Consider the following 23,788-nt stretch of genomic DNA (forward strand, 5'->3'; position numbering starts at 1 on the left):
AACTGTAAGGGAATTTAGAGAGAATATAGTCAACTCCATGTTTCTCCAACTGATTTAATACATAAAAGCAGATGGTAAGCTATTAGATTGGTAGAGAATCAATTAAATTTCATAGAATTAGAGAAAAATAGAGTTTTATGTTCTCGAATATTCTGTGACTTTGGATGGAAAACTCTATCTGTACACTTGGAAGCTCAGAACTTCTAAATACTAACTTGAAAACTTCTCTTTTTCCTCACAGTTTATCCCCTAAAACAGATGTAGCTAACAAAAATGAAATACAGAGAGAAACAAAAGACATAAAATTATAGAGGTGTTGCCATTACTGTCCTTCTTTAAAACAAAAACAAAGCATTGATATCTGGAGCCAACAGGGAATGCTCTATGGAAATTCTGAGTGCATTAGGACTGAAATGTTTGCACACACGATTATAGTTCTTTACTCTAAGAAATTATTTTTAGCCTTTTAAAAAACATTCATCCAAATAACTTAATTTGGTAAGAAATGCTATGAACAAATGGAAAGAATGTATTTCTCACTGGACTCTTTCTTCTTCTATAGATAAAATCGCTATTCCAGATTTTGGCACTGGTGCTATGGAGAACTGGGGACTCATCACATACAGAGAAACGAACCTGCTTTACGACCCTGAGGAATCAGCCTCATCAAACCAACAGAGGGTGGCCACTGTGGTTGCCCATGAACTTGTACATCAGGTACAGAATCTTATCACTGAATCAACTTGTTTTTAAAAGTGGCTTAAGACCACAGGAATAATTCAAATTATTTATGACTTAGCAAATAAAAAATAGCCAACTCAGAAAAACTTGCATGAAAATCTTTCTTAGTACTAATAAACATTTAGCCATAAAGAGACTTTGAAACACATTATTTTGCCTTCAGGAAATACACACGAGGGCTTCCTTTAAATTTACATACCCCAGTAATAACTAAATAAAGGCAATAAACTAAGGATAATTTAATATCATTTAAATAATCAGAATAAAGGAGAAAATAAATGTTAAATACAATGCCTGCCACTTCTGTCACAGTGACAACATTGGCACGGACAAATAAATGTTTTGACATTTTCTAGGCCTCTCTACCATAACCATAAGAATGTAATTATCTCTTTATTGCTTATAATTTCAGTGGTTTGGAAATATTGTGACCATGGACTGGTGGGAAGACTTGTGGCTAAATGAAGGATTTGCTTCTTTCTTTGAGTTTCTGGGAGTAAACCATGCAGAAACAGACTGGCAAATGGTGAGTCCTAGACACATAAACTTGAAATCTCTCCTTTCCTCATGCAAAGCAGATAGAAGCCTTTGTACTATGATCATGGTCCCAAGTCAGATGGCAAGTACAGTGGTGAACGGGGAATTCCACCGTGAGGGATAGGGTGGAGCCAACTGACTTCCACTGAATCCACCTTGCCCAGAGCCTTTGCCCAGTCACTAGAGGGGCAGCTGATCATCCCAGTCTGGGGATATCCTTGACAGAGTCACTCAAAAACACATTATCAAGGCAGGAAAAAAAAAATAGGTGGCAAAGAAAATGTGAACTCTGTGTTCCAGAAAGTATTTATAGCACTAACCCTTTGAAAAAATGTCAGAGTCTCATTTGTGAATGATTTATCTTATTTCAGACAGACTGTGGAAATAGTGTGATGAAGAGATAACATAAACTTAGTAGTTAGATTGAAGTTCAAATCCTGAACACATCATTTCTTGGATGCATGACAGGGAATATGACCTTGAGCAAGTTACATAATATCTCTGAGTCCATTTTCTCCTTTATGAAATAGAACATTATTTTCTATCTTGTAAGCTGAAAAGCTCCCAAATGCACATGTAATGACTATTAACATGTAGTGTGTCCCTCAGAGGCCTAGAATGGAAACTTTTGTGAACCCTAAAATTTTTTTTCAGAAAAGCTAGGTATATTTGTTATTTATATTTATATCACGGGAGTATTCTTATCTGATTGTATATGTGAATGTACAAATATGTGGATGTGTCTAATTGCCAGAGGTTTTGTACTATGTGAAATACCGCCCTCTACTGGACAGAATAAAAAAGTTAAATGCTTGAAGCCCTTACAGTTTCCCTAGCCTAATTTACAAAGTGAAAAGGCTAATTTACAACAATTACTTCTTTAAAAATCTTATCTACATCTGGGTTTTTTTCAACTATGGAACTATTCATAGTTTGGAGTAGATAATTCTTTTTTTGTGGGGGACTTTCCTGTGCGTTATATGATACTTAGCATCCCCGACTTCTATAATTGCCAGTAACCCGCCAGTTCCTGTTGTGACAACCAAAAATGTCTCCACATATTTCCAGGTGTCCCATGGGGGACAAAAATCTCCTCCAGTTGAAAACCACTCATCTACATGGAAAATTTCTGATTTTATAATTTATTGAAAATAAACTGTATAAATGGAAAATTACATCCTTTATTTTCTCCCTTACAGTGTCCTGAGGCCCTTATAGCAAACTGTTATAAGAAATTATAACATTTTAATATTGTCTAATATTCCAAGTTCTATGTTTCAAAAGCAGTGGCTAAATTCCAGAAAAATTTGCTATGCACTTCTTAAATGAAATTTAATCACATGGTTCAACACAACAATTCATTCATTCCTTCATCTATTCATTCATTCCTTTTTTGTTTGTTTGTTTTTGAGATGGAGTCTCGCTCTGTCACCCAGGCTGGAATGCAGTGGAGCAATCTCGGATCACTGCAACCTCCACCTCCTGGGTTCAAGCGATTCTCCTGCCTCAGCCTTCTGAGTAGCTGGGACTATAGGTCCTCACCACCACTCCTGGCTAATTTTTATACTTTTAGTAGAGATGGGGTTTTGCCATGTTGGCCAGGCTGATCTTGAATTCCTTACCTCACGTGATCTGCCTGCCTCGGCCTTCCAAAATACTGGGATTACAGGCTTGAGCCACCGAGCCCGGCCCATTCATTCATTCTTCATTCAGCAAACGGAGGACCCCAAAATGAATAATGAATAAAACACATTTCTTGCCCTTAAGGAGTTCTCAATTTAAGGTCTTGTGGATGGAAGGGTCAGATAAATAAAGATATTTTATAAGTGAGCTCAATAAATACCACAATCACGGACCCTTGTTTCACAGGTGAAAAATCGGAAGGCCAGGAAAGTGATGTAACTTTCCCACATCACAGAGATAGCTGGTAGCAACATCCCAAACCACACACACAGTTGGTATAGTCAATCTTCCCGACACTGAGGACAGGATCTTTCTTCTCACCATGCCTAAACTTCCTAGGTATACAAAAATCAAAATCCAAGTCAAAATTATCTTGATTGGCAGTCATCACTTGACAGCAGTACCTTTCCTGTTATAAATGAAACCCGCATAATTGGAAAATGTAAGCTAATATAGCATACTCTTCTTTTGGAAATATTTTTAATTAAGTAGAGCCAATGAAATTTTTAAAGTTAGTAGTGATTTAGCAGAGTTAGATTTCACAATCTTACTGCTTAAGAATCAAAGTAACTATAGCAGCTAATGGGTTAGGTTCTCATTCTGTGCCAGGTACTATGCCAAGTACTAACCATGAATTTTATCATTGAATCCTGTGCACAGTTCCAAAAAGTAGAGGCCATCATTACTTCTATTTAATGGGTGAGGAAACTTGCTTAAACTTACATATTTGGAAAGCAGAAAGACTGAGCTTTGAACCAAGGAAGTCTGTCAGTACTGCTAGGCCTGTCAACCACTCTGTATTGCTGACAAAACCTAGGAGGGAAACAAGACGTGATTAGAACTAACGGATAAACTGCTAATATTTTCTTTCATTAATTATGAATTATCCAAATTCTGACAACAAGGTGATTTTTAAAAACCCCGAACATCAATATTTGGCAAATTGATATGCTACCTCACTTAATTCTTAGACCAAATCTGTGGGGTCATGTCATCATTCTCATTGCACAGATATAGAAATGGGGCTTGAAAAGTTTGGCACATGTCCAAAAGTCATACAGAAGTAGCAGAAGCAGAATTCACAGAAGTTGATGTCTTCTTGGCCCGTCATCTGGGGGAAAAATTAAAAGGAATTATTAGTAGAAGAAGGGAATGAAATCAATATCGACCAATCAGTGTAAAATATGATTAATTTGAAGATCTAACGTTTAAGTAACTTAAGTCATTTATATTTATTTTCCTCCAATTTTTCTTATATATGGTATTTTAATTTATTAACTAGTACAAAGAAAATACTATATTTCTTTGGCTCATTCTTTCATTTCAGCGTGACCAAATGTTACTTGAAGATGTGTTACCTGTACAAGAGGATGATTCTCTGATGTCTTCACATCCAATTGTTGTGACTGTGACAACCCCTGATGAAATAACATCTGTTTTTGATGGAATATCCTATAGTAAGGTGGGGGAAATAGAACATTGTTTTGAACATCTTCCTGTTTAGTGACTTTTCTTTTAGTAGATGTCTAAAAATGGTAAGAATGGTCACACTGTGCCAGTGAGCTTTGGAAAACGGTGTAGAACTTATTCTGAGTGCTGAATATTCAATAGTTCATACTTTTCAGTAGAATGTATTGCTGGTCATTGTCACAGGATTTTAAAAGAGATTTTTAAGAATTTCTCTTTACACATTTGTTTATAATTATTTTCGTTCTGATAATTGAGTATTTAGACTTTAAACATCACAATTCAAATTGTTTTATTTGATTTTCAAAAGACAATAAATCTTTTTCTTTTATGTGGTAAACAAGAAATGCCATATATGTGCACAGCTTTTCTAGTAGAACCTTTTAGTGCCTGCAATAAGCATTTAAATCCAACTCAGAAGGAAATACTTTTATTCCTTTTTAGAAGGTGTAAAGATGAATTTGTTAGCATATTGTAGGTGAGGTTTATTTCTCCACTAACATTTTATGAAAAGTTGCTGAAAATCTATAACTCCAAGATTTATGTGACACATTCTGTCCCACTATATTTCATATAGACTCTCCTTCAAATATATTCCATATCTGTATGTAACATAATTTAAATTTTTATTTTAGTCATTTTCTACCTCAGCTTCTCATGGTTTTCCTGCTACATTGAGGTGCTTAGAAGCTACTGCAAACTAATATATTTTGTTATCCTGAGTGACACCTAAAGTTTTATTTGAGTCAAAAATATTATAATTATTAAAATGAATACTTGAGTGAAAAAAACTTCTATGTATTAGCATTTGAAATTTTTAGCATTATATTTTTTGACTTTCCCTCTCATATGATTCCCATGGTGTATGTTCAGCCTTCTTGTATTCATTTTTCTTTGACATTTTGAATGATTCCTTTTATCTTTATGTTAAAATGAAAATTTCAAAACCACTTATAGCCTATTCTAATTATTCACATGGGAGAAGTTTAAATTTATTGAACCATTTTCCCCCTTAGTCCTAGATACTCCTCAGGTTTAAGATATCAAGTCCAAGATAAATAAATTTTTCTAGGCCTCTAGCTTTCTAAATAGCTATAAAATTAATTTAGAATGCTTAATAACTTACAGTAAAAATTACTAATTTAAGTGGGGGACAGGTTTTTTTTCATTTAGTTACTTGAAAATTGATTTAAAATATTATAAATTGTGCATTTCGGTACTAACCGTATAACACATAAAAAGAAAGTACAGAGCCAAGGTGTTCATCAGATTCTTCAAATGAAAGAAAAGCAAATGAGATAGACCACTGAGAAGATAAAGATGGTATGCCTAAATTATGTATCCATGTGTTTGACCAGATAATTTCTTGACTATCTACTTCCCTCTGCTAAATCTAATTCTTATTTTCAAGTATGAAAATATATTTAATAAGTTGGCAGAATTTTACCCTGAAACTACTTTCCTCATTCATCAAAGAATGTGATTTTTTAGACTATTTCTCTTTGATTAAGAAAGCCCCATCTGCTGGTTTATTTGGGGAAGTGCAATAATTATTTGAATCTGAAGTCCCTGAAGCAATTTCTCTTTACCTTTTAGTTATTTTAGAAGCATAGATACAGGGGCTGTGCCAAGTGGTATTTTCATCCTCAAATCATAGAGCCATATAATTTAGCAGAATCCTCTTGAGGAACTAATCTCACAAATATGATCATGAAATACTAGTTGCAAGAGTAATAACTGATAATTGTTCCTTACATAGCCTTTATTAGTTTCATTTGTCTTTTTTTCTCCATTGTAGGGAGCTTCCATTTTGAGAATGCTTGAAGACTGGATAAAACCAGAGAATTTTCAAAAAGGATGTCAGGTATGATTTATTACTTTTAGTGATATCAAAAAATAAACTACACTGATACGTGGCTGGTGACTGTTAAGATATGTGATTAATCAAGGATAATTTCCTTTTTATTCTCTTTACTGAGGCATAGATAATATAGCAAAAGATAAAAAGATGATTTTACATCCAATTGGGTACCTGCATTGTATCTGTAATGATCATTTAGCAGAAGTCTCACGGAGAAGTTGAAACAAATTACTTAGTTATTTTTGAAACTCCTTACATGTGTATTAGTCAGCTTGGGCTGCCATAAGGAAATACCATAGACTGGGTGGCTTAAACAACAGAAATGCATTTTCTCGCAGTGATGGAGGCTGGAAAGTCCAAGATCAAAGTGCTGGCCGATTCAGTTTCTGGTGAACCCTCTCTTCCCGGCTTGCAGATGGTGGACTTCCCACTGTGTCCTCACATAGCAGAGAGAGAGAGAGAGAGAGAGAGAGAGCGCACCCTGATGTCTCTTATAAGGATACTGGTTCCATCATAAGGGTCCCAGCCTCCTGATCTCATCTAAATGTGACACCTCCCAAAGGCTTCGTTTCTAAATACTATCACACTGGGGGTTAGGGTTTATGTGAATTTCAGGGAATACGATTCTTTCCACAGCAACATGATATAAACATTTAAATCTGTCTATAAAGGTCATCCCTTACACTGAGTATAAGAGTTTTCCCTTATTATTAGATTAGAAAAGATCAATATTAGTATGCTTATTACAATGGAGTCAATGAATAAAGAGGCTTCCTTTTGGTAACAGAAATGACAATAAACTTTCTGAAGCATTTCACACATCCTATTTAAGTGTATTATTTATTCCAGCAGATGTTTGTTTCATTTTCGTTCTTTTAACAGACCCTAAGCCAATCGGCCCCGGTTTGTTTTTATTTTTAATTTTATCAAAGTAGCTACAATGTGTCCCTATAACTGCGGTCTCTGCAGGTTGGCCCCATTCCAGCCTAGAAATGAAGTTCTCTTCGTACTCTTTCCCTTCCACCTCCATCCTGCCCTGCCTACTGCAGTAACTCAGGTAGTCAGGCGCCGCAGTGCTGATGGTATCCAACCCAGAGAGCAGAAAACAGGTTGGAGAAACGCCCCCTGCTGGCTGCCGCAGAAAGTACTTCTTCTGTATGTGATTCTCCAGGAGAAGGTCACCATTCCCATAGATTTCACTCCCATCAAGCCTTCTTATGTGGCATTTAGCCCTCTCTACACTACTCTAAAAGAAAATGGCCCCCTTCTACCCAATAGTGAAACCCCTAGGTGATTATTAAAGTAAGAAATAAAGTCAAGAGTTAGGAAATATTTGGGAAGTGTATCAGTATATTTTAACCCTTTGTCTATTAGCAAAATATTTTGTAGAGACATTAGGTGCAAAGAGAGAAGCTATGTGCTTGTGCTTCTGCATACATGAGAACATCTTGTAACTTTTCCATAAGTTTCAAACTCAAATTTTATCATATCTTCCCTCATTGTAAGCATTATCATTATTATTATTGAGACAGAGTCTCACTCTGTCACCGAGGCTGGAGTGCAGTGGCTTGATCTTGGCTCATTGCAATCTCTGCCTCCCGGGTTCAAGCGATTTTCATGTCTCAGTCTCCCGAGTAGCTGGGATTACAGGCACCACCACACTCAGCTAATTTTTATATTTTTAGTAGAGACGGGGTGTCGCCATGTTGCCCAGGCTGGTCTTGAACTTGTGAGCTGAAGAGATCCGCCTGCTTCAGCCTCCCAAAGTGCTGGGATTACAGCCATGAGCCGCTGTGCCCAGCCCATTGTAAGCATCTTTAATCAGGAACTCTGTCTTCTATATCTTTACCTATACTGCAGGGCCTAGTTTAATTACACATATTAAGTCGTCCTGAAAATGTTTGTTAAATGAATGAACGAGTGAATAGTCTATAATAAATTATACAGAACATAGAAATAAAGAAAATTCATTTTCAAAAATTAAGTTAAAATTTGATTTGTATAGTTTTGATTTTAAATTAAATTGTAATTAATAACATACTTTTGGCATCTTCAGAGCTGACTTCAAATTAAATAATCTTTCATATTGAGTTTTATAGAGAAGTACCAAGAGTCCTTGAAAATGAATAGCTACCCTAATAATTCAATAAAACCTCATATTTCCTTCAACCCAGTATCTATGTTAAAATTAATTTTAAAAACCACTTTTGTCTAAAACTAATAATTCTCAAGTTAAAAGTCTTCCTTTAACTGTGATCACAGATGGTGTTAAAAACTGAACTAGGAAGAATAGATATTGATATTTCATACCATTATAGTGCTATGGAATGAATTTACACAAAACACCCAAATACTCTTTTCCTTCAATCTTCAAACACTAGCTGATATCTGAAAATAGTATATGATAGATATGGGCCACATCCAATAAGCAATCAGACCAACTGGAACATAGTTCCATAGTTCAGATAGTTCGAGCATCCCAACAATATCCTCCTTGAGTTGTCATCATCACTCTATGATTCGTGCCCTGAAATCCCACAGTCTATGAATGAGAGTTCAAGGTATTTCCGTTGCAAATACTAACTTTCTTCCCAAAGTGACTCTTTGTTAGCTAACCTGGTGTGGAACTAAATATGGGGGTGGCCAGTTGTCTATTCTCTTTCATGCTCATCACCTTGCCCCAAACTCAACCTCAAACAGCAAAATAGGTGCAGGATGGGGGAAATAAGAACAAAATTATCAACTGGAAAATCTTTAAGGCTATACTTGTACATAAAAGATGTAATAGAGAAGGGGGCATTCATAACAATATGTGGTCATGATATAGAAACAGAATATATTCTTCCTTTCTTTTTCTTCTAGTATCAGTAGTACTGTCCATAAGACAGGAGTGGGTCAGCTGGAAAATGTCTTTTCCCTTCTTGGAATACTAGTAACAGAAATATTGTTCGTTTCCTATTGTGCTCACTGATTCTAATTAATAATGAACTATGACCTAGGCCATCATGTAATTTGGACTTGAATGACTACATGATTATTCAAGGTGAAGAAGGAAGTGTCTTAATATAGAATATTCAGAAGCACTAATCTAGACAATATAAAATTAGTACCTTTTAATATGCTGATTACATAAATTTCCATTCAGCCTGTGGTTCATGAGAAGCAAGAAACTGCAATTTTAAAACCAGTAGCAACAATAACAGTGATGAAAACCACACACACACTGATTCAGGGTTCAGAATTCTCTCAGGCAAATCTCTTCACCTCTGAAGGCACCCAGGTAGTTAGGGGGAGCAGTTTCCTTCACCTCAAAATGTGGGAGCTCTATTAAAAATATTTAAAGTCCCTTCCAATTCCACGAATGCATGTTTCTAAGCTAAAGACATTGTAGTAGTCAAATAAACTCTTCTAAATTAATTTTAAAAGATACTATTCAATAGAAATTGTCATCAAAACACAGCTATGGTTATAATTATTACTATACAAGTATTCAATTATTATTATTTTAAAATATTAGACATTTGATTTACCAAATATTCAACTATTTTATTAAGATACGATGAATGATTTGTGCAACTCTGTAATGAATACCTAAAAGTGATCGCTGCTTCTCCCTTCCTTTGCCTGCCCTCTGGTGGTAGCGCCAAGAAGTGAATTAACCAAAAGAACAAATATGGAGGCAGCATTCCAAAGTGGGTTCACCCCTCTTCCAGGCTTCTTGGAGTCCTGCTAATACTGTTTTATCTCTATGCCTGAAAAGAAGAGGTATTTAGGAGGTAACGTGATTTAGGTACAGCACCTACTGAAAATTGTAGCAACTTAGAGCAAAATGATATGTGCAAAGTTAACATTAAGAACACTGAAGATGGTTCCATTTCTATCAAAGACCTCCACTTTCAGTCAGGACAATTCTAGAAAGCAATGGAGGAGTGATACAGCAGGAACTTTGGAAAGTTTACTGGCAAACTCCAAGTGGCTCCCAGTTATGGGATTAGAAGACTGGGAATTTTTTCTGGGGATAAATCACACTATATTTGAAAACTCACATATAGAAAGAGGTTTTGTAAAGAAAATTGCCAGAAGAAGCTTAAATCTAAAAACTTGTACTTTAAAATATTTGAAGAGTGAAGACTTATGCTTTACAGTGAATAACGTCCCCAATTCATCCACCACTACCACCACCACCACCACCACCATCATCATCATCATTATTCAAAAGGTTGTGTATTTATTTCCTTAGAGCAGAGATCAGCAAGCTACTGTCTTCAGGCCAAATCTGGCCCACCATCCATGTATTTTTTAAGGCCCATAAACTAAATATGGTTTCCACATTATTAAATGGTTGAAAAAAATCAAAAGAAGAAGAATATTTTATGATACATGAACATTGTATGGAATTCAAATATCAATGCAACAGCCATGCTCATTCATGTACATGTTGTCTATGGCTGGTTTTGTGCAGTGGAGGCAGAATTGAGTAGTAGGGGTTCGGTTCATCTTATGAAAGGATGAGAAAAGCAAACATTGACTTCTAACATACTGATTATCTTTTACACACAGATGTACTTGGAAAAATACCAATTCAAGAATGCAAAAACTTCTGATTTTTGGGCAGCACTGGAAGAGGTAAGGAAGAGTATATATCCCCAAATATTTCTTTGTCTGATTTACAAATGGCTTACCAATCATTTTCTAATCTAACTATTCTATCCTTTTATTTATCATATTTGTAAATTAATTAGTCTCCATTTTGTTTTCAATCTTAGGCGAGTAGGCTCCCAGTGAAAGAAGTAATGGACACCTGGACCAGACAGATGGGTTATCCTGTGCTTAACGTGAATGGTGGCAAGAACATCACACAGAAACGGTTTCTGCTGGACTCAAGAGCTAACCCTTCTCAGCCCCCTTCAGATCTTGGGTAAGGCTCTATAATGCATTTGAAAAAAACCACAGAAATTTGGCAGAAATATTGGCCATTTGTTTTATATCCTATTCTTGAGTACATGATGGATGACTGATATACAAGTATAAAGCCACAGTGCCTTTAGGGGAACAAGGGATTCAAAAATAGCCGAGTGATTTCCAGGTTTGAAATGGTGGGCAGAGCACATGCATCCATGTCCTGTTCTTTACAGATATTGAAGAGAGGAATGGAATCACCTAAAGAAATAAATCTACAAGAATAAAGAAAATAAAGGGAGGGGCCATATGTATCACAGAGTTCTGAAGAAGAAAAGCAGAAGGAGAAATACAGTCTGAGGAAAATACAATCAGATAATAATAAGGGAACTTCCCTATCCCTAGACAGGTTCTAGGTTCAGTGTCAGCATGAAGACTGAAGAGTAAGAGTGAGAAGTGAGGCTAAAAATAGGGCAATGAATTGATAGTCTAGTCTCAGGACAATTGTGCCAGTTGGACCACCCCTCACCCCTACTTTCTCTCCGCCACCTACCATTTCTTTGTCCGCACAGAGCTCGCAGAAATCTGGCAATGGCCCCAGGCAAAAATACAGTGGGCTTGTTTCCTAAAGAAATTGACTAAAACAGTAGAGGGGAGCTAAGGATTTCCATTTGGTTGAGACTCTCAGAGTAAAGCCTCCCTCATTATGTCATTTGCAGGATGGGTGGGCTGGAGCTGACAGCACCCCTCATACACACACACAGAGCTCCCAGTCAGACCTGCTCAGCAGAGAAACTTATTTCAAAAATACAACTCCCTTCAGACTGAGCAACATAACAAGAGCCCGTCTCTACAAAAAAATTTTTAAAAGGCACTGGAGTACGGTAGTTCACGCCTGTAGTCCTAGCTAGTCAGAAGGCTGAGACCTGAAGATGACTGAGTCATCTCAAGTCAGGAGTTTGAGGCTTCAGTGAGCCATGATCGCACCACTGCACTCCAGCCTAGGTGGCAGAGCAAGAACTCATCCCTAAAAATAATAAAATAAGATAAAATAAATAATAATTATATATATATACACATTTATATATATATAATCCCTTCTCAATAATAGAGAGAGTACACACCAGCCATCAGAATCAATTTAATTCTTTCTTAACTATGAATGACAAAGATCACAAGATACATGAAAACAATTTGGAAGGATAAAAGGTTAAAATTTCATGTGAAAAAACAAACAAATCCTGATTTATAAGATGCACAACTAAGGAAACAAAATAAATGTATGAGATATATTCAGAGATGAAGAACTATTACACCAGTGAACTAGGAGCAGAATGTCTTAGAAAGGACAAATTGAGAACACAAAATAACTCTGAAAGATTAAATTTCTGATTCTCAATGAAAGTAATAGACTAACTAAAAATAAATTTGGCAAATCCTCCAAAAACATAGGGCAAACACACATAGAGCTGGCAAATATGAAAGAGAAGACAAATATGAAAAGTCTAGTACCCAACAGATAGGCGTTCTTTTTGTTTGTTTGTTTGTTTGGCTTTTTTTTTTTTTTTTTTTTTTAAGATGGAGTCTTACTCTGTCACCCAGTCAGCCCACTGCAACCTCCGCCTCCTGGTTCAAGCAATTCTCCTGCCGCAACCTCCTGAGTAGCTGGGATTACAGGTGCATGCCACCACACCCAGCTAATTTTTGTATTTTTAGTAGAGACGGAGTTTCACCATGTTAATGAGGCTGGTCTTAAACTCCTGACCTCAGGTGATCCACCCAGCTCGGCCTCCCAAAGTGCTGGGATTACAGGCGTGAGCCACTGTGTCTGGACTAGATAGGATTCTTTTTCCCATTTCACCCATGCCCAGTTTTTATTGCCCCCTCTTTCAACATTTGAATACTTTGTTTTAGTAGAGAGAATCTTTCACCCATTCCCACCCAGGTGTCCTATAATCTCCACTGCCTGATTGTCACTGAAGAGACCCTTTGTTTTCTTTTTCTCTTTCTTAATGATTTGACATAATTTTATAGTCACATATATAAATTATTGTAAGATCAATTATCCTGTAGCAATTAGAATAACACAAAAAGATGTTTTAGAAAGTCTTTAATAACTCTAAACTGGTTCCTTTATAGTTATTGTTTTACGTTCTAGCAAATTAGATTGACCACCTCTAATAACACTAGAATATTTGGATATTAAATCTAAAAATATGTCTCTTGTCAAACAAGCTTCCATTTGGAAAGTTTCACAGTAATTATTCTCCCTTACTATATGAGTCCACTGATTTGCTGAGCCTCAATTAATTGGGAGAGGGAAGCAGGAGGTGGAGTAGGGTAGGGAGGGTCACAGAAGGCTTTCTTTTCCAAGGATGTGATATTTTAGGTGAGCAAATTGGTGTGGGGAAGTGACTGTTCCAGATGTTCAAAACAGAAACTATGGCTGGGCGTGGTGGCTCATGCCTGTAATTCCAGCACTTTGGGAGGCCGAGGTGGGTGGATCACTCGAGGTCAGGAGTTCGCGACCAGCCTGACCGACCTGATGAAACCCTGTCTACTGAAAATACAAAAATTAGCCGGGCATGGTAGCACACACCTGTAATCCCAGCTACTTGGGAGGCTGAGGCAGGAGACTCGCTTGAACCTGGGAGGCGGAGGTTGCAGTGAACTGAGATCATGCCACTGCACTCCAGCCTGTGTGACAGAGTGAGAATCTGTCTCAAAAAAATAAAACAACCCCCGCACCCTGCAAAACAGAAACTATAACATATATGAAAGCCCCAAAGTCTTGTACACATGATTTACAACACTTATTGAACATTGACCAAGTGATTGGTACTATTTTAAGCACTTCAGATGTATTTTATTTTATAGTAAATGAGGAATTTGTGGCAAAAGTGATTAAGTAATTTGTTCAAGGTCACACAGTGTGAATAATGGAGCCTTGATGTGAACCCAGGCAGTCTGGTTCCAAGAAACGGGATAGCAGAGAGTGACTGGGAAAGTGGTGTGAGGTGAAGATGAAGAGGAAGGCAGGGACCAGGTATGCAGACCATGTTAAAGATTTTGGAAAATAGTGTGCAAATTTGAGGATTTTAAGGAGAGAATTGGCAGGATCGCATTTAAATTTTTCAAAGTTCTCCTCTGGCTGCACTGTGGAGAATTGATCACAGATCCTGGGCAGTGGGGCAGGAGTGGAGGCAGGGGGACCAGTTAGAACAATATTGCAATGAGCAGCCCACGTGACAGTTGACAGAAACGATAGGCCTGGACTAGGTAAGAGTGGCTGTGGGCTGGAGGGCATGGTGGATGTTCCAAAGATTTTGTTGAGCTAAGATTCCTAATTAAAGAACAATGTGGAAGGAATTCAATCAGGTGAATCGGCAGAGAACAATCTCCTTTTAGAATATCGTTCTCATCTTGCACCATTGTGATCGTAGTCATATTTTTTCAGAAGAGAAAGATCTTTGTAGTCTCATTTCATGGTGAGTACTGTATAAGGGGGGTAACAGACCCTGTTTTCTGGATTACAGTTCAGGGGTTGGGGAAATAAGTCACACTACAGCACACTCAGGTGTTTCCAAAAATTAAAATTGCCGAAGCACTTGACTTTCCAAGGCATCAGAGAATGATGAACTCTCACAATTATTAAATTAGCTGCTTCCAAGATGCCAGTTGACACCTGAACGGGAGAAGCCTTGAGAAAGCCATTGTACTCACCTCGTTGAGGCCCATCTTTGGCCTCTCTTCCTAGAAACCTCAGGCACCCAGCCTCCCACACTAAGTGATACTCAGAGAAACTGGGAATCCTGCTATAATGCAAGTTCTGAAAATCAATAGGTCACACTACAACAAAGGAAATTAGACTACTTAGACCAATATGAGGTCCCTTCAGGGAGTGTCTGTATACTCCCTGAACTACAAAGGTAAGTGTACTCCTTACCTTTATTTTAGAAAGGAAAGATTAGATGATGATGGAGAAAACCTTTTTCACTTTTTCCTCTTCATGATACGTGAATTGAAACATAGATCTGACTTGTTTTCGGGTGATAATTCAACTACAAAAATCATAGAATAATCTCTGTGATTGTTCTGTTAACAACTATCAAATGTTTCTTTTATAGTTACTGTTTTGTGTTCCAGCAAATTAAATTAACTATTTAATACTGCTGGAGCCTCTGGATATTAAAATTTAAAAAGTATTTCTCTCTAGAGAAATAAACTTACACTGGGAAAATTTCCCAGTAACTGTTACTTCCTCTCATATGTATCCATTAATTTGTTAAGCCAAAGACAGTCAATAATTTAAACTAAGGAGTTTTTTTAATTAATGAGGTTGGATTTTTAAAAGCTGCTTGTTGGTTATGAATTTCTCTCCACACAAACCAAACAATTTTACTGCCAAGTGAACTAAATATATCATTAGGTATAAAATCACCTTTTGTAACAATAAATTTAAAAATTTTATTCACCAAGACTTAGAACATAGAACTGTATTAACATTTATACTTTCTTTAATATTTGTCTTCAGTTTCCACCTTCAAATACTATTTTCACTTTATTAATATTCATAGTTGCATGATTTTTTTGTGAAGGCTTATCATAAATTTAATATGTTCATTCTATTTTTATTTTTTAAGAAGTCATATATGCATAGGAAAAGAAACTTAGAAAATAGGTTCTTCTCTGTTGAGTACGTTTGTTAAAAATCAGTAGTAGCTTCTAAACAAATAAGAAAGAGACATTATAGCAAAATGATTCTTCTTCATTTAAAAGAAGAATTTGATAGTAATAAATGCCTTCATGTACCCATAAAGGAATTAGCTTTTTTTTCCGACCCTAACTTTCATCTGCTTTCTGTTCAGATGTATTCTTGTTTGGTAGACGGTGTGACCAGTTAAGTTTTACTGTGAGTTCAATGGTCTTCTCTAAATATTTTCTCACTGTTTAAATAATCCAAGATTAGGGAATTCTTACTGACTAGAACCTTTTTATAATTTAAATGGCTCACTCATGTATAAGTTATTGCTTTAACACCATGTCCTTAACCATCTCTTAGAAACGAGCCAGTTTCACATCTCCATCCCGGGATGTCTCTCTCAGGAAAACATACGTGCCTTTGATAGTCCACTCCGTGTAAACAGGCAGAGGGAATGGGAGTAAGTGTGTCACCTTGGTGCAATCAAAGTCAGTTTCCTTAGAGAAAATTAGAGTGGCCATATTTCATACTGCTAGAACTTCTTACATGGTTACATAGTGAACTATGTCTATAAAAATGAATTCTGATACTCCTGAATTTTAGCCAATATGTAGAAAACTCAATCATTTCATTTATGTAATTTCCATTTCTTCACATTTTGTACTCTCAAGTCTGTCATTTTACTCAGCTTAGATTACATTAGATTATGTGATTCTAAAACTATAAAATTGTATAGCTTCAACTTTCTATCATTTCTATCTTATGATACTCTTAAAGACCTCAGAGCAGTAGTTTTATACATGACCTTAGAATATCTTCTGCCCTTTTGAGCCATGGTGTAGTCCCAGAGGCCACGTTTTAGAGAGGATCGTCAAAATAGGAAATCTAACTGTGGGCCTAGGTCATCCAGACACTGCCTGCTCTGTTGTTTCAGTCAGATTGGTATTGGGGAAAGAAGAGGAAGCATAAAATGTTAGTTTACTTGGCAGCACCAATTCAGCAGAACAGTGAAAGTGAGATATATAAGTAATATGTGGTGTTTTAGCAAAGTTCTTCGTCGGTCTTCTGAGAAGCTGCAAGGGCTCTTAGTTTGGTGTCCCTAGAAGCAGACCCTGAAATGATCATGTGCATGAAAGTGACTTGTTAGGAAGTGTTTCCAGGAAAGATCAGTGGGGGAGCAGGCAGTGGGATAGAGAAGGAAAGGAAGCCCAGCAAAGGTGCCGTATGAAGCAGGTCCTGAAGAGGGTAACTTTGACTCAGTCCTGCAGGAAAGTCCTGGAGCCAGTGCAGATCATACTTCAGAGTGCTCCTGATGGATGGGGCAGGAAACATTCTCACACCTGTCAGTCATTGCTAAGGGCCACATCCAGAAGGACGTAAATTCCCAGGAACTTTTAGCTTTCCTTGCTCAGGCAGCTGGCAGGAAGTCCTCTGTCAGAGAGACCCAGGCAATGATTGTTGGCAGGGGAAGCACACTGGTATCCAGGGTGTACAAAAATGACAAAGGGGGCTGGGCGCAGTGGCTTATGCCTGTAATCCCAGCACTTTGGGAGGCTGAAGCAGGTGGATCACCTGAGGTCAGGAGTTTGAAACCAGCTTGGCCAACATAGTGAAACCTCATCTCTACTAAAAATGCAAAAATATTGGCTGGGTGTGGTGGCAGGTACCTGTAATCCCAGCTACTTGGGAGGCTGAGGCAGGAGAATCACTTGAACCTGGTAGGCGGAGGTTGCAGTGAGCCGAGTCCATGCCATTGCACTCCAGCTTGGGCAACAAGAAGGAAATTCCATCTCAAAAAAAAAAAAAAAAAAGAAAAGAAAAGAAAAGAGAGAGAGAGAAAAGGGTCTAAGGAGATAAGAGGGAAGCACCAACAGTGTCCACTATAAGGCCCAAGAAGCAATTTATGTGTTGGTTTTATGAAATGTATAGCCAAAAACATTGCACTGCAATAAAATGCTCCAAAGAAGCTGATTTAAAAAAAAAAAACTCAATCCTGTAAAACACTTCAATAGTTATAAAACAAGGGATTACTTCTTTCAGGCATATAGCAAAAATATATTCTCCTTGGACGATATAAATTTTGTTATATCTTGAAAAGGTGAAATGTTAACCCTAATTCTCTGTTAGGAAATTGAATCTGTCAGATAAACCAACTTTGAGTTGAAACCTAAACCAGCCAATGGTACGTAGATTCACCTTCTCTCCAGATCTGCATTTTCTGATATGAGATAAGAACAAACCATCAAAAAAATGAGATTTTAAGACAAAACTGTTAAGTATATATATCAAAATACAAAGCTCCCACATACCCACTCTGCAAGAAAATATTAAGTAGCTAAAGAGAAGCACTGAAAACTCCTGAAACGTGCTTACCTGATGATTTTTCCCTTGAGTCCATCAGTTCTAGTTCTAAATAGGGGATATTTAGGGGACAGTGTGAGAGGCTTTAGGGGATGATGGTGGTGGTAGAATTTCAGCATAATTTCTAAAATGTGTTATTTCCTTTACAGAGTTTACTATTTGTCTTCTAATTTCTAAAAATGTTTTGTGTTCCTTGATGGAAATGGTAGCATATTAGACTGTGTGCAAGTATGTGTGTGAATGTTCAATATTATAATAAGATGTGCTGTATTTGTGCAAGTTATGCAATATCTTTATTCTAAAATGCCAAAGCATTTTATTGAAATAATCTTTTTCATGCTTAGCTAATTTTTGATGCAATTTCTAAATTTTGTAGATTTATAGAAATTGAAAACAGTTATACAGCTTATCTTCATCCCTAAAATGTTGTATTAGCTACATTAATTGTATAGTATGGACTAGAGAATCACTTAAAAGAAAAATACACTCGTCTATTGCTTTTTAGTGATTTTTACTCTTGAAATTTTATCTTTTAGTAATAAAAGTTAAATTTTTCTTTTTTAAAAAATTTTAGTTATACATGGAACATTCCAGTTAAATGGACTGAAGATAATATAACAAGCAGTGTGTTATTTAATAGGTCAGAAAAAGAAGGTAAATATTATTAATTGATTTATTTCTTCTTTGAATTGATGTACCACATTAAACTAATGTAAGTATAAAGATGCAACAGTAAAGCTGGAACTTTGTAAACTTCAGCTGAATGATCTCTTAAATAATTTATTGATGATTCCAAATCGTCATCTACAATGAGAAATGTTCTATCTTGAGATATTCTTTTCAGTGATTTATCATGACTGACTGATTTATCATAAATACCCATATCCAAAGGAGAAGGGTCACATGCCCAGCCATTGGAAGATCAATGTGTAAGCTTCCTTGCTTCCTTCCTTTCCTTCCTTCCTTCCTTCCTTCCTTCCTTCCTTCCTTCCTTCCTTCCTTCCTTCCTTCCTTCCTTCCTTTTTGTTTTTTCTTTTTATCAGATAAATAAGCCATTGAATTTCTTAAACTGTTATATGACAAGCCTGAGGATTTTCTTTTAATGCTTGCATTAAATTAGACCATTTTTTGGAAACATCTTTGTGTTCTATCTGCACTGATTTATTTTTTCCTTACTTGAAAAATGTTAGAGTTATATAAAAACAAGTAGAACTTATCACGAAATTCCAGATTGATGAAAAAAATAATAGATAAGGCAAGCTTTAGCAGCAATCTCAGAAGAATCCTTCTTTTTATATTTTTTCCATTGTACTTGTTTTGGTGTTTCAAAACTATTTCTTTTCTAAGACAAACCAGACTCATCTTTGCCCCATTTCATGAGGACTTGATTTCAGAATAGCATTTAGTATGGACTTTCACCTGGGTCTTCTTGAGGATAAAAGTAGATCACTCATTCTTTATTTACATATGCCTCGTTGTTCCTGTAAAATATTTTAAAATATTAATGAGGTATGATTTCTCCTGGCCAATACATTTTTACTCTGTTTCCAGTAGATTGCCTTTTAAGAACAGCTTTACTGAGATATAATTCACATATCATAAAATTCACCCATTTAAAGTGTATAATCCAGTGGTTTTTAGTATATTCACAGATGTGTAATCATCACCACAGTCAGTTTTAGAAGCCCCATACCCTTTAAGCTATCATGCCTGCAGCCTCCCATACGTCCAGCCCTAGGCAACCACTAATGTGTTCCCTACCTCTACAGATTTGTCTCTTCTGGTCACTTCACGTAAAGAAAAGTGTATATGCAGTATTTTGTGACTTTTCAATTAGCATACTGATTTCAAGGCTCATCCATGATATAGCATGTATCACTACTTCATTCCTTTTTATTGCCAAATCATATCCCATTATACGGATATACCACCATTTGTTTATCTATTTTTCAGTTGATAGATATTTGGGTCATTTCCACCTTTTCTCTCTTATGAATAATGCTGCTATAAACATTTGTGTATAAGTTTTTCTGTGGATCCAGCATGTTTTTTCCACCTTTGGGCCTTTTAAGAAAACGTTTATTGTTAACTGTTTTTGTAATTTTTTACTATTACTACAAACTACCAGCTTTGTCACTGTAGAGGTGAAACTCCTTCTGAAGCCCTTCTGCACAGGGATTGCTATTACAGCAAGCCTTTCTCTTGATTATTTATGTTAATAATTATTGTAATATCGTGGTCAAAAAGAATTCTAAATTTTTCCAGAATTCCCAGATCAATGCCACTTTGTCTTCGTATTTTATGCTGTGTTTGAGTGCCAGGCTCTATCTTTGTGGTCTTCTAACCATCTTCTTATTCATAAGGACATTTGCCGAAGGAAAAGGAAGAAGACAAGGAAAAAAAAAAGACATTTTTAACAATGTGTAACAGCACTGATAAAAGGCATAATAAGAAGGTTAGAATTCCACTGGAAGGTTTTCAGTGGATTTGGTTTAACTATTACTAAATATTTTCCCCATTGGTCACCATAGTTAATTGAGGATTGGAAGAATATCACGGCAGCTGTTTGATTTACTGTTTACAAGTTTGAAAGCGTGAAAATTCATCTACCCTAGTACAGTTCACCCAGCACTTTCATGGAATGAAGTTTCCATACAAGTGAATTTTCCAGATAACTAAAGCTTACTCAAGTGCTTTGTAGAATGCATTTCAAGAGTTCACAATAGACATTGTTCTAATATGTATTATGTATTTCTTAGAATATTTGGAATAATAAATTTAATCCTTAATTACTAAATTAATTCTTTCAAGCATGTATTGCTTACATGCCAAGAACAGAGAAACAATGGGTGTAGTGCTGGGGCAAAAAAAAAAAAAAAAAAAAAAAAAAAAAAGAGCAATCCTAACCCTTGCATAGGTGATTTGCCCAGGGATGGGTTTGCAGGCAGATGTAATGCTGTGTCCTAAGTGCCTCTGTGGCAATGCAGATCACCAAAAGCACTCATAGAAGCATCAGCTCAGGTTTGGGGGTTCGGGAAGCATTCCTAAAAAATGCTTAGAGTTCAGAGGCTAAAGACAGAGTATAAATGGGTGATAGAATTGACTGAATGTAGAGGAGACGTGTGCTCTGGACAGAAGCATGACTGTGAAAGTGAAAGAGCAGGGAGTTCTCACACTCCTTCATATCCCTTTGTCAATACATTTCACACATTTTTTCGTTCTAACTATTGACCTATATAGGTCTCCCTTCCCCACAGAATATTCTTTGAGGAAATGGAGCTTGTTTGTTATTGTTGTTGTTCTGGATCTACAACAGGCATCTAATAATTGTTTATTGAATACATGAATGAATAAACAAATAAATGAAGAGGCTGATAGTCACAGAGCTTTGATGACAAATCTGCCTTTATCTGAAACTTCAGAATCATGTCTGGTCACTGAGCCAGAAGCAAACTAGAGGTCTTTTTCTACTTCAAAGTGCCTGCTCCATTTTTAGGCTGTACAATAAGTTCCTGTTTCCTGTTTGAGGACATCTTCAGCTCTCAGCTTAGAGCACGGATGACGAACATGTCCTGAGTGTACTAAATGGGCAACCAGCTCATGTTACCAGTCCTACCTCCCTCCTCTTGGTTTCTTTGATGATTCATTAGTTAGAAATTCTTCATGCAATAGTGGGACTCTCCCCAAGGTCTTTTATTTACATTTCTATTGTACGTGCTATTTTAGGCATTAAAACAACAACTAAACTCACAATTTCTAACAAAAGAAGAGAACCTCTATCACAAAACCTTTTCTGGCTACTCCAATTACCCTGAATAATCTCTCCTGTCATCATCTCCTGCCATAAAATATAGTATATTTTATCCTGTCAGTTTCATCCATCCTTATTCCTAGTATTATTACTTTATATTTTAAACAAAATCGTTGTTATTAAGCTTCATATGCTCTGTCTTTTCTTTCTTTCTCTCTCTCTCTCTCTTTCCTTTCTTCTCTCTTTTTTTGACAGAGTTTTGCTCTTCTTGCCCAGGCTGGAGTGCAGTGGTACGATCTCAGCTCACTGCAACCTCTGCCCCCTAGGTTCAAGTGATTCTCCTGCCTCAACCTCCCATGTAGCTGGGATTACAGGTGCCCACCACCACAGCTGGCTAATTTTTTGTATTTTTAGTAGAGATGGGGTTTCACAGTGTTGGCCAGGCTGGTCTTGAACTCCAGACCTTAGGTGATCCACCTGCCTCAGCCTCCCAAAATGCTGGGATTATAGGCGTGAGCCACCGCATCTGGCCTCTCTCTTTTTTTTCTCAACTCAATTATAAGCTTCTTGATGACACAAACTACACATATTTCTTGTCTCCTGTCCACCCTATTATCAACAAGATGCTATGTACATTCTAAGAGTTCAGAAAGTCCTAGTTTAATGAAGGGTTGTTTGCCCCAGACAGTTGTACTTTTAGAGGTTAACTGCATGTATTTTAGTTATGTCTCTGTCTTTTAGTGTCAGCTGCTATTTTGGCTATTGTCAACGCATCTACATTTAGTAGCATACCACCCTTTTGCATTTAATTTACTGCTTTCTAACATTTAGAAGGATTGAAGGTTGTTATATCATATCAGGCACTCAATCTTGCTAAAACATAATATTTTAAAAGAGTCATTTCTAAGTGCACAGGATCTGGGCAAGGTCTAAGGTCTAGCAGGTGGTGTAGACTATGCAATAGCTGTTTTCGCAACTCTTACTTCCAGATTTGAGGGTGTCCCCTGGATGGTTTGGACTATCCAGACTGTCCAGTCAGTTTCTATGATAGAAATAGATTTACTAAACATCTATGATAGTTATATATAAATATTTAATGCCAAAATAATGATGGGCATATATTTTTGTATTTGATGACAAAGAGGGAAGCACTTTCTTCATTTTTTCAAGCTAAGCCTCATGGAATGCTCAAGCTTTGATTGGATGATTATGGGTTCAGTTTTGCTGGTTTAGAAACTCAATTTGTCAGTTCAGCCATGGTCAACCAAGTCTTGGAAGATTTACTCATCTAAAGCAAACATACAAGAGATTAGGAATGCTAATTTGTTAATTTACACAGTTAAAATATATTTATTAGTGAATCCGAATACTCATGTCTCATACCTAATTAGGTATCTCTTTCCCGGAAGAAAGTTACTAAGTAAGAATTAAGGGGCCAGGTGTGGTGCCTCACCCCTGTAATCCCAACACTTTGTGAGGTCAAGGCGGGCGAATTACCTGAGGTCAGGAGTTCAAGACCAGCCTGACCAACATGGAGAAACACCGTCTCTACTAAAAAAATACAAAATTAGCCAGGCATGGTGACACATGCCTGTAATCCCAGCTACTTGGGAGGCTGAAGCAGGAGAATTGCTTGAACCTGGGAGGCAGAGGTTGCAGTGAGCTGAGATTGTGCCATTGCACTCCAGCCTGGGCAACAAGAGCAAAACTCTGTCTCAAAAAAAAAAAAAAAAAAAAAAAAAAAAAGAATTAAGGGAGAGTTAAGTTAGATTAATTATTTTACAGA

General features: G+C 36.7%; 1 protein-coding gene across 1 annotated transcript in view; it reads left to right on the top strand.

The window, feature by feature from the left end:
* ENPEP (glutamyl aminopeptidase) overlaps positions 1-23,788 on the top strand; it is an 82,781-nt gene that overhangs the window by 32,540 nt on the left and 26,453 nt on the right. The window contains 7 exon segments of the mRNA NM_001266656.1: positions 563-717; positions 1,154-1,267; positions 4,289-4,423; positions 6,227-6,292; positions 10,850-10,915; positions 11,056-11,207; positions 18,826-18,905. Coding sequence (NP_001253585.1) covers positions 563-717; positions 1,154-1,267; positions 4,289-4,423; positions 6,227-6,292; positions 10,850-10,915; positions 11,056-11,207; positions 18,826-18,905 — 768 coding nt within the window.

This window comes from Macaca mulatta, chromosome 5, assembly GCF_049350105.2.
Source record: "Macaca mulatta isolate MMU2019108-1 chromosome 5, T2T-MMU8v2.0, whole genome shotgun sequence".
Lineage (NCBI taxonomy): Eukaryota > Metazoa > Chordata > Mammalia > Primates > Cercopithecidae > Macaca > Macaca mulatta.